This window comes from Mytilus galloprovincialis, chromosome 9 (assembly GCF_965363235.1).
Source record: "Mytilus galloprovincialis chromosome 9, xbMytGall1.hap1.1, whole genome shotgun sequence".
In the NCBI taxonomy this organism is placed as follows: domain Eukaryota; kingdom Metazoa; phylum Mollusca; class Bivalvia; order Mytilida; family Mytilidae; genus Mytilus; species Mytilus galloprovincialis.
Window position 1 is genome coordinate 91,323,720 of NC_134846.1, and position 15,323 is coordinate 91,339,042.

The 15,323-nt window shown below is 30.0% G+C and overlaps 1 protein-coding gene across 4 annotated transcripts in view; it reads left to right on the plus strand.

The window, feature by feature from the left end:
• The window catches only part of LOC143046350 (neuronal acetylcholine receptor subunit alpha-10-like), a 72,271-nt gene extending 58,049 nt beyond the window's left edge, over window positions 1-14,222 (plus strand). For 3 of the 4 annotated variants that reach the window (XM_076219477.1, XM_076219475.1, XM_076219478.1), the window contains exons 6-8: window positions 2,545-2,631; window positions 8,185-8,300; window positions 10,523-14,222. In XM_076219477.1, the coding sequence (XP_076075592.1) occupies window positions 2,545-2,631; window positions 8,185-8,300; window positions 10,523-10,927 (608 nt within the window). In that variant the 3' untranslated portion in view covers window positions 10,928-14,222. Of the gene's footprint in view, window positions 1-2,402; window positions 2,490-2,544; window positions 2,632-8,184; window positions 8,301-10,522 lie in introns of all 4 variants that reach the window. The other variant, XM_076219476.1, reaches the window with a different exon arrangement.
• The last annotated feature ends 1,101 nt before the right edge of the window (window positions 14,223-15,323 follow it).

The window sequence follows — 15,323 nt, forward strand, 5'->3', positions numbered from 1 at the left end:
TAAAAGTAAAAAAAAAGTTCAGTCGACATTTTAATGAATTAAGTAAAACTTAATATAAGCGCGTACATATTGATTTATTATATACATGTTTTTATATAATGTTATATTTTATTTTTTACAATTCTAATTCTAATTATACTGCATGATCTGTTTATTTCGATATTTGTTGTTTTATTGATCTATGTAGTTTAAACCTTAGATTTTCTGTCTTGTATTGCGTTGTCATTTTGTTATATCATACCTTAGATTTTATCAATGTTTTGGATCTACAAAGCTATCATTTCTCCCAAATTTAGGAGTTTGTAGATGGAATTATCATTTTTCTGTCTTCTTCAGATGTATTTTTATATCAATTTATTTATTGGTTAATTTATCCTCGATCCTGTTTCCTATTTTCCCACCTTTGTAAAGTTTATACCGGTTAAGACTAATTTCTTAATTTTTTTTAAATTTTTTGTCCGATTTTGTTGCTTTATCCAAAAGGGTTGTTTTTTTGTTTTGTGTTCTATATATGCATGGTTAATATGGCTATATAATTTTACTTTTTTTTTATTTTACTTAGATCATTACTAATCTTTAATTGTTCCTCTTCTATTTGATCGATATTCATGTTTTATAAAATTAAATTGAAGGTTTATTGCTTAGAACGTTTTGATTTGTTTAATATTTATCACTGTTATGCTCAAGAATTTAATATATATTTTTGATGGTATTTTTCTTCATTTCTTTGTTCATTTTATAGCATACTGTCGATTTGTCATTGTTTGTTTTTATCAATTAAATCCGGTACCTGTGTTTTCCCTATGTCGTATTTCCCCCGATTTATCCGTTCGATTTATTTGGTATATTCGACATTTTATTATGAACATCGGTAAGTCAAATAACGGTTATGGCAAAATATAAAATAATAAATCAAAGAATGAATTGTACAAGTTTTAAATTGTGTGTAAACACACAACGTGAATAACTGAATGTAAACGGGATTTATAGTTTAATAGATAATAACGTTCAACTGACATTTAAAAGTCTATAAATAAAAAAAAGAAGATGTGGTATGATTGACAATGAGACAACTCTCCATAAGATACCAAAAATAACACAGAAATAAACAACTATTGGTCACCGTTTGGCCTTCAACAATGAGCAAAGCTAATACCGCATACTCGGCTATAAAAGGCCCCGAAATGACAATGTAATACAATTCAAACGAGAAAACTAACGGCCTAATTTATGTACAAATTTTCAATTACCTGTATATATGAAACAATAGCAATATGATAGATTAATTGACTGTTGGTTGGCGTTTACTGGCAACTATTTCTTGCATACATATGACAAAATATAAATTTTTGAGGATTGATTTTTAAAAGTTAAGTTTATTTATCGAAACTAAAATCCCTTTTACCCTAGATCAGTGAGGTTTCTTTCATCTACATTTTATTTTTAACAGAACTTGAACTTAAACAGGCATATTTTCCCCTTCATTCTATAAATACAAAACAAATATACGTTATTTGAAAAGTATCTTTTTTTGTATAAATAAATGTAATACAATGTTTAGTTTGTAGATAAATGAAAAATATATATAAAATATTGGAAAGAAAAAAATATAATAAATAAAGGCAACAGTAGTATACTGCTGTTCAAAATTCATAAACCGATTGAGATAAAAAAAAAAAAAGAAAAACAAATCCCGGTTACAAACTAAAACTGAGGGAAGCGTATCAAATATAAGAGAACTACGACACAACAGAAACACAACACCAAAATGTAACACACATAGAAACGAACTATGATATAACAATGGCCACTTTCCTGAATTGGTACAGGACATTTTAAGACAAAAATGGTGGGTTGAACCTGGATTTGTGGCTAGCCAAAAGCTCCCGATTTTATTTATATTTTCAATAAACAGTGTAGCGTTGACCTAATGTAAAGGTATTATAAACCATAAGACTCCTTGATATTCCTTTATATATTTATTAGAACCCGTGCTTAAAGTGTTTTATAAGACCATATCCGCGATTTAAATATATTTACACTATTAATTATAAGTGAATACAAAGATTCTACAGGTTTTCCTAAAAAGAGTGTTACCTTAAATAGTTAAATATCTCTGTAAAAGGAAGTTAATATTTTTTTTTTCAATACTCAAAATTCATCTAAATGAAACTATAATATACAAAACGGGATATGGCCGAAATAATCACGTTGCCCTAAATGACAATTTTCTCTAATTTTAGGTGTTTTGGCTATTATCATAAAAATCATAATCTAGTAAGGGAAATTTATTACAATTGAAACCTAATCTACAAAAAGGAATTTCGCACAAATGGCCAACCGTCTCCCAATAAACCTATTTCGAAAAGCTCAAAATCGAATATTTTTTTCTTTTGTTTTAGGTATGACCCTTTTTATGGCGTTCTTCATATTACTTATTCTGTATAGCGGGAACATGACACCGACGGAAGGGTCGATTCCGGTATTAGGTAAGCCTGTACGTAGATGCTTTCTCTTAACCATGCTTTTCTATCTTTCCAACAGGGATGAGTATTTTCATGGCGTTCTTCGTTCTTATGTTGTTGTTTGAGGCTAATTTACCACCGGCCGCAGTGCGTGTACCTATCTTAGGTAAGGAAATGTTGTAGTGCTGGTGTTCTAGACAATAGGGTTTTAAAGACTGGTGACCTGAGCACATTTTAACACTTGGCAAAAATTAATAAGAAAAAATCACTTTTCTCAAGCTTTTCTTCCAAAGTGCATGATCATAGAAATTATCTGCCTCTCACAAAAACCAGTCACTTTTGGAACAATGTGTCACGTTTGTTATGCCTGTTATTTAAATCACCTGTCGTTGAGTAGATATAAAGTTTTCTTTATCACATTTCATCCACGACGATTCACTTTTTTATAACGTTTTAGATTTCAAGTAGTGTAGAAATTTTATTACATTGAATATAGCATTTGCTTTTCATTTTTGTCTTGTTGTTCACTTATAATTCATCTTTTTAAAGAAACTCTGGTATACCATTTCCTTTCAGTGATAATATTTACTTGACGACCTCTATTGATATAACTCTCTTCAATCAAAATTATCTTAAGTATTTTCACGATTAAGCTTTTGGTAGTTTCATGAAATTTTAATGTTAGTTATGTGTTATAAGCGTTTTGTTAATAAACGATTTTGAAATGATTTTTTTAACTTTTTAAGCAGCTTCATGTACTATTCTTCTTTGTTTGGAAAGCCAGATTTTTCATATAAAAGATAGTACATCGAACCTGATTTACAACATGGAGAAACATTCTCAAATTTAGCTGCATCGTTTTTTTTTTCAAAGAGTTTTATTTTTACTATTGTTACTATGCAAGGCATTTTTTTTTTATATCAAAAACAATTTAAGGACAATGATTAAATTTAGTTTTTACTATTACATATCTAAAATTGCGAATCGCAGGAATCTTTGGTTGCAAATGCAACCCTCAGATCATCTGAAATGCCCCATCTTTGGTTGGTAGATTAAATAATTTGTGCCTCACCTGGGTAGGTTTTCCTTTTAAGCCATTACTTGCAGTCCATGGTCCGTCAACTGAAAATAAAACGCATGTGACCAAAAATAGCACTTAGGGACAAAATGAAAGTATTATTTTGAAAAACTAGTAAGGAAAGGGAAAATCTGACACGCGTAGATATTTCAAAATATCAAGATTACTAGATTAACTTTTACTCAGTTTATTCTGAGAAATACTCTCAGACGACCCTTTGCTTGTTTTTTTTCAATAAATTATTAAATGTTTATATTTCTGTTTAAATAATCGTTTCAGTTCACAATTTGCTACTTATATATAATAAACAAAATTCATCACGAATTCAAGTTTCTAGCTTTATTTATCACCAGCAACATTTGCACTAACTTTCATACACCTATCTTTTTATTGGAAGGAACACTTTCAGTCATTTAGGAAGTGCTTTATTCTTCTTATTTATCTTTCAAACATCTTACATTGCCCCTCTTTCTGACTAGGGTTTTTACCCAAACCCTCTTTTGTTAAAGTGAGTATTCTGCATTAGTGATCCCCTCATCTAGGAACTTCATTGTAGTTTGAACAATGGTGCACATATTATTTCTGTTGCATTATTTGCACTTTCATTACCTTTTGTTAGTGTGTGATTGTGCATTTCTATATATACTTTACTTTAAATGTGTGTGTTCTATTCTTATATTTGTAAAACAAATTTATTGTATGTATAATCTTTGTGATATTTTCAATGATTTAATACGTCTTTGTAAAATCAGATATTTGCAATGCATGAACTGTTTGAAAAAACTCAATACCAATTTAATTTCTAACTTTATTACAGAGTCGATTCTTTAAATCTGTACTCTAACTTTCATATTAAAAGTGTTATTTCATATCAATATTGATAACATAATTTCATTCTGTTATTTTGCATTGTTATTTAATACTTTTTCATGTTTTTGATACATTTTGAACAGTCACTTGTTTTAAATAAAATTTTATATTCCATCTCAAAAACATTTCCATGCATACAAAAGAACAATGCCAAAATTATATTCTAGTTTTTAGTTTTAACTGTATGAACATCAAATTTTTAATTATGTGTGTTCAGTTTTAAATCAAAATGCTGTGTAAAAAACAATTTGTGCAAAATAGAGATTTAAAAGGAACATAAACATTACATAATGACTCTGCAAAAGCGACAAGTGGCGGAACTAGTAATAAACATGGTATTACTGTTTGTGCCTTGGCGTCCGACAAATAAGAGTAGTCGAACTACCATATCATAAGCCTGTAAACACTGAGGTTTTGAGCTCGAATCCCACACATTGCAGTTGCACGCTTACCTTATCTTCGGCTAAACAATTTCATATTAGGAAAGTAAAGTGAGTCCGGGAAGCAATAATAGTTTTGAAATCGGAAATAATGTTGGTTTGAACCAAAGTCTTTTGGTATGTAAATAAAAATGTAAGGAATTAGATTATAATGTTTGGAACATTTCATGATGATTCAGGCATGCACTTTCCATGATATCATAAAGTTTATTCTAATTGGGTTTTAGCAGAATATATATAGTCATGTTAACTTATTCTAAAAATAATAATCTTTGAAAAATTTAAGATATATTAAACACCCAATCCTTTTCAATTTTGATAGGGATTCAAAACACTTTTACTTCTGTTTCAAGAAAAATACGTCAATAGAAAGGCACATCCAACAGCCACCGATTATTCTACAACCTATATGAGCATGATATTTTTCATGATTTTTCAATTTGACATTCAGACATTTTTAATTATATAACACCTTCACTATAAATACAAAAACATCAATATTCAAAGCTGAAATTAAAGGTTAGATAACTCTGATTCAGAATATACCATTTCAAATTTTGCCATTACGACAAAAAGTAATACCGAACCCCGAGGAAAATTGTAAATAGAAAGTCTCTAAGCAAAAAGTCAAAACTAAAAGTTCAAACACATCAAACGAATGGATAACAACTGTCATATTCCTGACTTGGTACATGCATTTTTTCATGTAGAAAAATGGTGAATTAAACCTAGTTTGATTGCTAGCTAAAACTCGCAATAGTATGACAGTGGTATACAAGTCCATTATATTGACAAAATTTAATACAAATATAATTTAGTTAAACACGTTCACGCTCTAGAATTTAATTGAACACAAAACTTCTGATAATGCATGTTTTATTTCCCCTAAGCCAGTCCTCTGTGGCACTGCTGTCGTCTATTTGTATGAAGCCTCTCTGGTACAAGGTTTCAGATTTTGTTCAAATACTGGTCAATTGACTAATATTTTTATTTTCAACTTAACGGTTGATTGAGGTGCGTTAACATAATATCCAAGAATAACAAACCCATATTATTCATAATATTTAAAATAAAAATATGCCATAACATTACATGAGGTGGAAGTTCATGCCTTCGCATTGCATGTTTTTTTTTCTTTCTAAACTGCATTTTCTTATATTTCACAGAAGCAATATTTGCTGAATTTGCATTATGACTTCTTAAATATATAACAACAATTCATATGGGCTTTATTTCACACCCTTACCCATCTTTGAGGTGGTGTAGATCACTCCTCTATTATTTGCATTATTATGCAAGTCTTTCACATCAGCCAGTCTAACAGTTGTACAGCTAGGTATTGGTGATTACTAAAACAGGGTTTACGGATTTTTTAATGAAAATATAATCTTTCTCCCCTAACCTTCAATTTTGTTGAATCAGCGAAATATTTCCTTATTGTGTTTTTCTGTTTCAATTAAATGTTTTCTAGTTATCCCTTTTCAAGGTTTGTATGTGTTATTCATTCTATTAGATATATATAAGGATGTTCAGGGATTGTCGTCTGTTGATGTGTCTTACCGGTGTTTCTCGTTTCTCGATTCCCGTTTTTTTTTTTTAATAAGACCGTTAGTTGTCCCTTTTAAATGGTTTGACACTAGTTATTTTGTGAGGCCGTTTATAGCTTACCGTTCGGTGTCAGCCAAGGCTCTGTACTTTGACCTATAATGGTTTTCATACCACATCTCTTTATAATTTAACCATATAATTCTGATGTGATAATTAACTTGCAAATTCTATTTGGATGTTATGTGCTTTTTCTTTTATAATTTAGGTGTTTCTTGAAAGTGAGACATATAAATCCCTATCAAAAAGGTAAAATCACAAAAATACTGAACTTAGAGGAAAATCAATTCGGAAAGTCCATAATCACATGGCACAATCAAATAACAAAACGCATCAAAAACGAATGGACAAGAACTGTCATATTCCTGACTTGGTACAGGCATTTTCAAATGTAGAAAATGGTGGATTAAACCTGGTTTTATAGCGCTAACCCTTTCACTTTTTTTTTAAATTCCGTTATATTTACATTGATGCGTTAACTAAACAGACACAACAAATAAAATAGTCAAAATATGGGTACATTAGTCATCATCGCATAACAATTGTAAAAGGAACAATTTAACAGAACACAAAAACATCTATCTACAAACACATTCATTGATTTGTGTGTCTAACGTCAGAAAATTTTATACGTCACATAGATTTGTCGTTCAATGTGCATACAAACAATTTTAAAATTTACATAGGCAGTTTTAGTTTATAGGGTTAAAAAATCAAAAGTTTGTAAGAATAAATTTCAGAAATAGACCGAGATTGAAAATAGTCCAAAAGTTATATATAGAATTTATAAGAATACACAAATAGCTAATTCCACTACGCGATTGAATGATTTTGACGTTAATGGTTCAACGTATTTTGTAATTCATCATAGAAATATATCATAATGACATAAAATAGAACAATATCATACTGACGGGATCTTTTAAAGTACAGAGTCACGTTATAAGAACCAAAGAAATACAAAAAGTCGCATATACAAAACACGCCACCAAAAAAATGAAAGACAATACAAACAAATTTACAATGACTTCCTAAAAATTAGATCTGTATTCTGACTAATTATTGTCCTCCTAATAGCTAATACATTTCGATACAAAGCTTTTGACAATAACCTACCAATTGTTATGCACACTTTAGTACGTAAGATGTTTTTCATCAAATTTCCAATGAAAGATTACAATTTTTAACTGCAATGAAGTTGTTTCACAAATTGCAATGTAACCTAGTGAAACTCTGTTATCAATTGTTTAACAATCATTATTATATTTAATATATGTATGTTTTGTATACGTCATATTTTTCAGATACATTAACAGATTGAAGTTTGGGGAAAACATACTTTGGATTCAGTATTTTTCAATGAACACCATTTTTGCAAAAACAAAAATTAAAAAATCGGAAGCGAATAACTACAATTTAAGTTAAATGAGTTCACATTTCCAATGATTTGTTTGCACAATACGAGGTATTAGCAAAAATGGTATTTACAAGAATAAATGAATCCACAGTGATATTATTAGTTTTGTAAGCTGCTTTTAGCTTGTTTCATTGCTTAAACTCGGTGACGTCGGATTTTAACGTCAATTTATACCCGTGTACACAATTTTAGTACTTCCTCTGGTGATTTTTCAACATAATCAAAAATACGGAATGTATATATAAAAAAAGGAGAAAGTGTTGGACAAGAAAGATTATATTTGTTGTTTATTTCCATACTATATTGTAGGTACATACTACTGCTTGAACATGGTGTTGATTACACTATCATCTTTCCTAAATGTTTTTGTTGTTAATATGACTTTCTTTGGAGCCCGAGCACCTGTCCCTTATGCACTTAAAAGGGTAAGTTTTAAATATTAAATACATAAAGGCGTCAGCGTCAAGACATTGCACCTTTACGTTACCCTCAGGGATTTGGAGTACCATCGTGGGTCAGAGTCTTAAGTACATATAATTAACAATAAATCATCTAAATAAGAAGATATGATATGAGTGACAATAGGACAACTCTCCATCTAAGTCACAACGTATAGAAATGACAATCATAGGTCAAAGTACGGCCTACAACACACAGCCTTGTTAAGTCATATGCATTTTCTATGTTGTGACAACATAACTTCGAAGTTCTATGATCTGAAGTAACATTTATATCTATCAAATGGAAAGAACGATATATTTTGTTTCAAGTTAGTGTGATGTCCCTTAAAGAATCAATCGAGAAACAGTGGTATATCAGCAAATGTAATTCTCAAGTCAGAACCAATTACGCACATTTTTTTACACCAGTTTCAGACAAATATAATATTTAGATATACACAAGGGAAATACAATAGGATGTATATAACTCTTCGAAATGGATAGAGTTGCACTGTAACTTCCTTGAGCTTTGACATTGATTAATCTATCTAAATGTTAGAAATCTCATTCCGTTCGGGTTTTTTAATCTTTAATTTTAAAGTTACTACAAATTTAATAATATAAAATTACTGATTTGAAAATGTATCAATGAATACCATAATGTAACGTTAATAAAGGTGATCATAAATATTGAGAATTGGATTCTGCTTGATATAATTTTTCTAATACATATAAGGTAACTGATTCTTGTAAAATATTCTATTTGGTGGCATTTTGTTGAAGGTTATGGTTGTCTTTCTTAAATTCCTCAACATCTCACCCTTAATTTATTGATTTTATATTTACATTGTATCATTGATAAAATTTATTCGTTCAATGTAGATTTGTTTTTGCTAATACATCTTTTGATTGGGGTTATCTATTTTAATTGATATTATATAGTGTGTTTCTTTGTTGTGATGTTACACATGTTTCAGGTAAAGGTGAATGTTGGAATCTATTCAAACATTTACATCCGCCGCATTTGTTTGCACCTGTCCTTAGTCAAGAACCTGATGTCTAGTGGTTGTCTTTTATTGATGTGGTTTATAAGGGTTTCTCGTTATTTGTTTCTAAATAGTTAAGAATTGGTGTTCCTGTTTCTGTTGGAAAGGGTTAACACTAGTCGTTTTGGGGGCCCTTTATATCTTGTTGTTCGGTGTGAGCCAAAGCTCTGTGTTAAGACCGTACTTCGACTTATACTAGTTTACTTTCACAAATTGTTACCTGGATAGAGAGTTGTCTTATTGACACTCATTCCATACTTTCTTATATCTATTTGTCATTTTTTTGTTTTAAAACTAAGTGTTTCATTATTTTCATCATTGATTAGGTCCTGCAATTACACATGTTTTTTTTTTCAAATTTTCTGAATGACTCTCACAGACACGTTCATTTGAAAAAAATGAATAACAGTTTTTTTTAAGCAAACTATTATATGGAGCAAAACGTTTCGGAGGTTGAGATTGTAAAAACAATAATAGAAAGATGGATTTGAAAAGTGCCTTGCTACCATGTATTTTCGGAACATCAAGACCAACACATTGAAATAGAAAAATTGAATTTCAACAGATTAAGTATGCGATTCTAATTTTGATAAATTTCGTTGAATTATTTGCAGAATGTTAATTGTTAAAAATCCCATGTCGCAACCATATATTTTTGGAAACGATTTTACCTTAAATTTGACAAAGCAGAAAAAAATATTTTAGGATCAAAATTTCCGTTGTTAAATGATGTCGTAAGGTTGATGTCTTTACTTAAAATAGTCAAAGTTTATTTCAGTTACATGTGTTGAGCGCTCCAAAATCCATTCAACCAATTTTATCAGCATAACCAAGCTATAAAAATATATGGGTATAAATCCATTTTTATCCTGTTCTTTGGATAATATTTTCCCACGTTTGATTGTATCAAGTTTTGTTGACTTCTCCTTTTTAAGAGAGGGGCGAAAGATATAAGACGAACAGTCAAACTCATAAATCCAAAATAAACTGACCACGTCATGGCTAAAAATGAAAAAGACAAGCAGACTAAATTTACCTTGTAGTTCGGTACTTTTGTTAATACTTTTTCATAAGTATTTTAAATTGCAAAATAACTCCAGATATTATAATATATTTTAAGAGTAGCGAACACCACTAATTATGTATCTATAATACTTGTAGATAATGTTCACATGGGTAGCCAGAATGCTATGTATGGAAAATCTAGTGTTACCTTTTATGAACGAAGGAGAAATGGCGTGTGCTTCAAAACCCCATTTTATGGGAGTGAATAGTGACAATAAATGGTCAAATGATTGGCGGGGATCCAACGAATGTTTATTAACAGTACAAAAAGACATAACAGACAACCACACACAACTAGCACAACTTCATTCTAAGGTGGCGGAAATACGAAACTTTCTCAAATTATATAAAGAACGACTTGAAGAAAAAGATAGAAAGGAAAAAGTAACGAGAGAATGGAAAGCACTCGCTTTAGTTTTTGACAGAATATTTTTTATAATTTACTTTACGACCATTGTAGTATCATTATCAATTGTTATAGTGTTTATTTTCTCAAACTGAAGTTTTGTTGTGATAATTCCTATAGTAGTACACTATGGTAGGATGAATGTCAAAATATTGATACAATACTTAGCTTTATGGTTTCAAGTATCAATCTTTTAATTAAATCAAAGTTTATAATTTGATGATCTTCCTGCAACTAAATATATGTTTTTTCTAAGACATTTGTATAACTGTGACAATAAGAAAAAAAATATTTTCATTTAACAATTTGTTGCAATTTATTTGTAACATTGCTTCTACGTACAAATCTGATATGAGGAATGAAATCTTATGCTTTTAACAGTTAGTACGAGACACATATGACTTAACATTGACAGCTTGTTTTTTAGTTCATCCTTCCATATTGTACATATCTAAGGAATACGGGATCAAAACTATGAACCATTCCCAGTTTGTTATTATGCATAATGTTATTGTTAACAGAAGTGTCCTTTACCGACAGAAGTATTTATTATTCATATCACACTACAGTGAAACATTTATTATTCATATCACACTACAGTACAAGAACTTGACAATTTGAAATTTCTACTGTTTCTACATTTGTATTGTTTCACTTTAACTGTATATAAACACGTGCACAACACCATTCCACAATGTCATTTAAATTGCACTTGCCATTTTTCACATTGTAAATATGTTAGGTATTTTTATTGGTTTATCAAGGCTGTATTTAATTAGACGTTTTACAAAATACGAAAAGTATATGTGAATAAATTATGGGATAATTAAAAAATCTGGAATTGTGTATTATCATTTTAAATGGGAAACAAATTGTTACATTTTTAAAGATGAATTAATTTAAAGTTCATCTTTTTTTTATTATGAACAACTCACAAATATAAATGTGTATCCCACTTTCAATTTGTCACGTGATTAACTGATTGAACTACTGCAAACCAGAGGAAAAGACACTTAATGAACATATTGCATTATTGCAGGACGTTTTCTGTTTTATTTGTAGATAATATATCGTGTGAATTTTTTATTTTTATTTTCCAACTAGTAGAAATCTAAACACCACCTACACACACCATATAACGACACATATGTATGTCTCACTTACATAATTTCTGGGTGGTGAATATTTTCCTTCTATTTTTCATTATTTTTTTTTAAAAAAGTTTGTTTTAATTCAGTTTGTTGTACTACAAGATGGTAGGTTTCGTGATAATCAAAAATATAACTAACTAACTACAATCACCATGCACACAAGTATACACTGTTAACAAAAAGGTTTGGCTTCAATATAATAAGTTTTTAATCGTTTTTTGTGCTTCAAACAAAGATGATAAAAGTGATTAGAGAATATTGAAAGAAAAGATTAGAGAACATAGACGATTGTGTGTTACCTGTTGTTCATTTGCATCATTTAAACGAAGAACGATGTTTGAAGTCTTGTAATTGTTAGTTAAATTAAATTTTGTTCCAATTAGTCCATAAAATAGGAATTAATTTTTAATGATATATAAGATGCTGCCTACGTCTTCCACCAAGATAATTACCTTTTTAGAATATTTTATTATCACATCATGCTGTAATAACTAAATTAGATTATTTTTTGGCTACTTAAATATAAGAAATTGTGATAAAAATATAGTGTCGCCATTTACCTTTTGCCTTAAGTAAACACATTGATTTTCTTTATAGAAGTTTTGCACCTAGATTAGATATATATTAGGTATACTGACCAATGTAGTAGATTAGGCCAACAGTAGTATACCGTAAGTTTGACCTGCAACACCAAATTTTAGACATAACAAAACATATAAGTCTTTTACACTGGCAGCCTGCTGATTGAAGAAATCATCTAAATTATTGACCTGTACAATAAGTTGAAAACACTCTTATGTTTTATCTTTTTAATTTGAGGATAACCAACGAAACGAGATCATTTAATTTATATACAAAAATGAAGATTTGTTGTGATTGCCAAAGTGAACTATCCTTCATTTAACAACGAACAAGATCTGAAATAACTACACCATAGTCCCTTTAATGATAAGCAAATCAACTACAAGTCACCGTAGGCCCTTTGATAATAAGAAAAATATCAACATGTCACCATAGTTCTTTCAATGGCAGGCAAAATAATAACAGATCACCGTATACCCTTCGATAATAAGCAAACCAACTACAGGTCGAAACATACTGTATAGTACGCTATAGAAATTCACAATTAAATTACCTGTCTGATTTGGATAAATCACATTAAATGGCAAACCGCTGCCGCAACCAGCGATCACTATTGGACTATAGGGTCCTTCCGTTGAACACGGACATAAAGAATGTGGCCGTGTACAGCATATTTATGAGCGCTTATTACATAAACCTTAGTTATATTAGCATAACAGGTGCTGTTCGGAGTAATATTAGACAATAGGTTATAACGTTTGTAGAACAATTAAGTGCGAGGCACAAATAATAACACTTAGACTATTATCTAGAAATAATGTAGTGATTTCCAAATTCATAGCCAAAACACAACACAATGCAAAATCCTGGTGTGTAAATATCAACTGTATGAAAGAATCGTGTGTGAATTATTGTTCAAATATATGAATCTAAAGGTATCAAGTTTTGCCAGCATTTTATCTGATGGTATGAGTTTCATCGCCATTTTATCTGATGGTATAAAGTTTCATCGCCATTTTATCGGATAGTTTTTATTTTCAATGACATGTAATAAGATAGTAACATATTTGATTGCCATTTAATTGAATAGCATACAGTTGGTAGGCGAACTATATTTTCTTTGAAACGGAATGAGCAAGATAAATAATCTCTATACTAAATTAGTTCATTAGAGACACATAGACTACGGATCAACATTTCTATACACAATTTAGAATTTCGAATGTATTTATATCAAAGAAAACAAGTTTGCATAATGACGGGGTTTAAAGGGTTTGTTTAATTCATTAACTCTAGATTTAAGAAGTTAACATGTTCTGTGAAATTCTGTATAGTATATGAGACTGTACGTTGATGTATTTATGTTACTTTTGTCGTTTTGATGAAACATCCTGTCTAAACTGAAACAGTTAACCAAAACTATATGAATGGATTCACAGTTATGAATTGTAAAAATCCTTATTTCTGACATTATTAACAAGTTTCAATAATAATATATTTGACGTTTTAACTTTGTGGTAAGAACCTTGATACCTTTTAGAGATGAGTGTAGTAATGTTGATGATAACAGTAAACTCTATGCAAATATTAGTGTTATCATTAAACATTGTAAACATGAGGAGTGCAAAAGTTTGAATAAAGTTACAATTTTATTATAGATATGGTTTTGTGTTATTTTTGTATTTAATGATTCCTTATGATTTGTTGGTAACATGGAATCAGTGTCTTCTATAGTATGAAAGCAAAGAATTTAGCACATTTTGTTTCAATTCTTAACTGGAAGATGAATTGATAGAATAAGTCTCAACGTGTTTTTTTAAGATAGAATGGACCACGTTAATACAAATTTGTAATCAAGGTAGAAACAAAAAAATACTAGTATTAATTCATTCACAAAGGAAAACAACGGCCACATCTATATAAAAAGACGAGAAGATGTTATTAATCACAGCAACAAACCACAACCACTAAACATCAGGTTCCTGAATCCATTATGCATTAAAAATAAGCACAAAGCTCTCAAATCACATCTTTATTGGATGCCAAAAGATAAAAACTACTAAGACAAGATAAAAAAAAATCTTTAGTCTTAGATGCATGATTTTTTTATTAGTTGTTAGTGGCTTTGAACTAGCTGTCAGATAACTGCGAGTACTCTCAGATCTGTTCATTGTGTCTTTTTGTGTCGGGATGTATAAGTACCCGGCCACGTCCACTTGTATTTTTGCCCATCTGATGAGTTAAGCCTATTTCAACTGATTTTTATAGTTCGTTCTTATGTTGTACTGTTATTCCACTGTCCCAGGTTAGGGGGAGGGTTGGGATCCCGCGAACATGTTTAACCCCGCCGCATTATTTATGTATGTGCCTGTCCCAAGTTAGGAGCCTGTAATTCAGTGGTTGTTGTTTGTTTATGTGCTACATATTTGTTTTTCGTTCATTTGTTTATATAAATAAGGCCGTTAGTTTTCTAGTTTGAATTGTTTTTCATTGTCTTATCGGGGTCCTTTATTGCTGACTATTCGGTATAGGCTTTGCTCATTGTTTAAGGCCGTACGGTGACCTATAGTTGTTAATGTCTGTGTCATTTTGGTCTCTTGTGGACAGTTGTTTCATTGGAAATCATACCACATCTTCTTTTTTATATTTAGCACTAGATATCAAACATAAATGTACTTACTAATGATATTTTCTATACAATGTCAAAAATTAATTAACAAATATTGATGAAATAGTTACGTTCCATAGAAAAAATTGA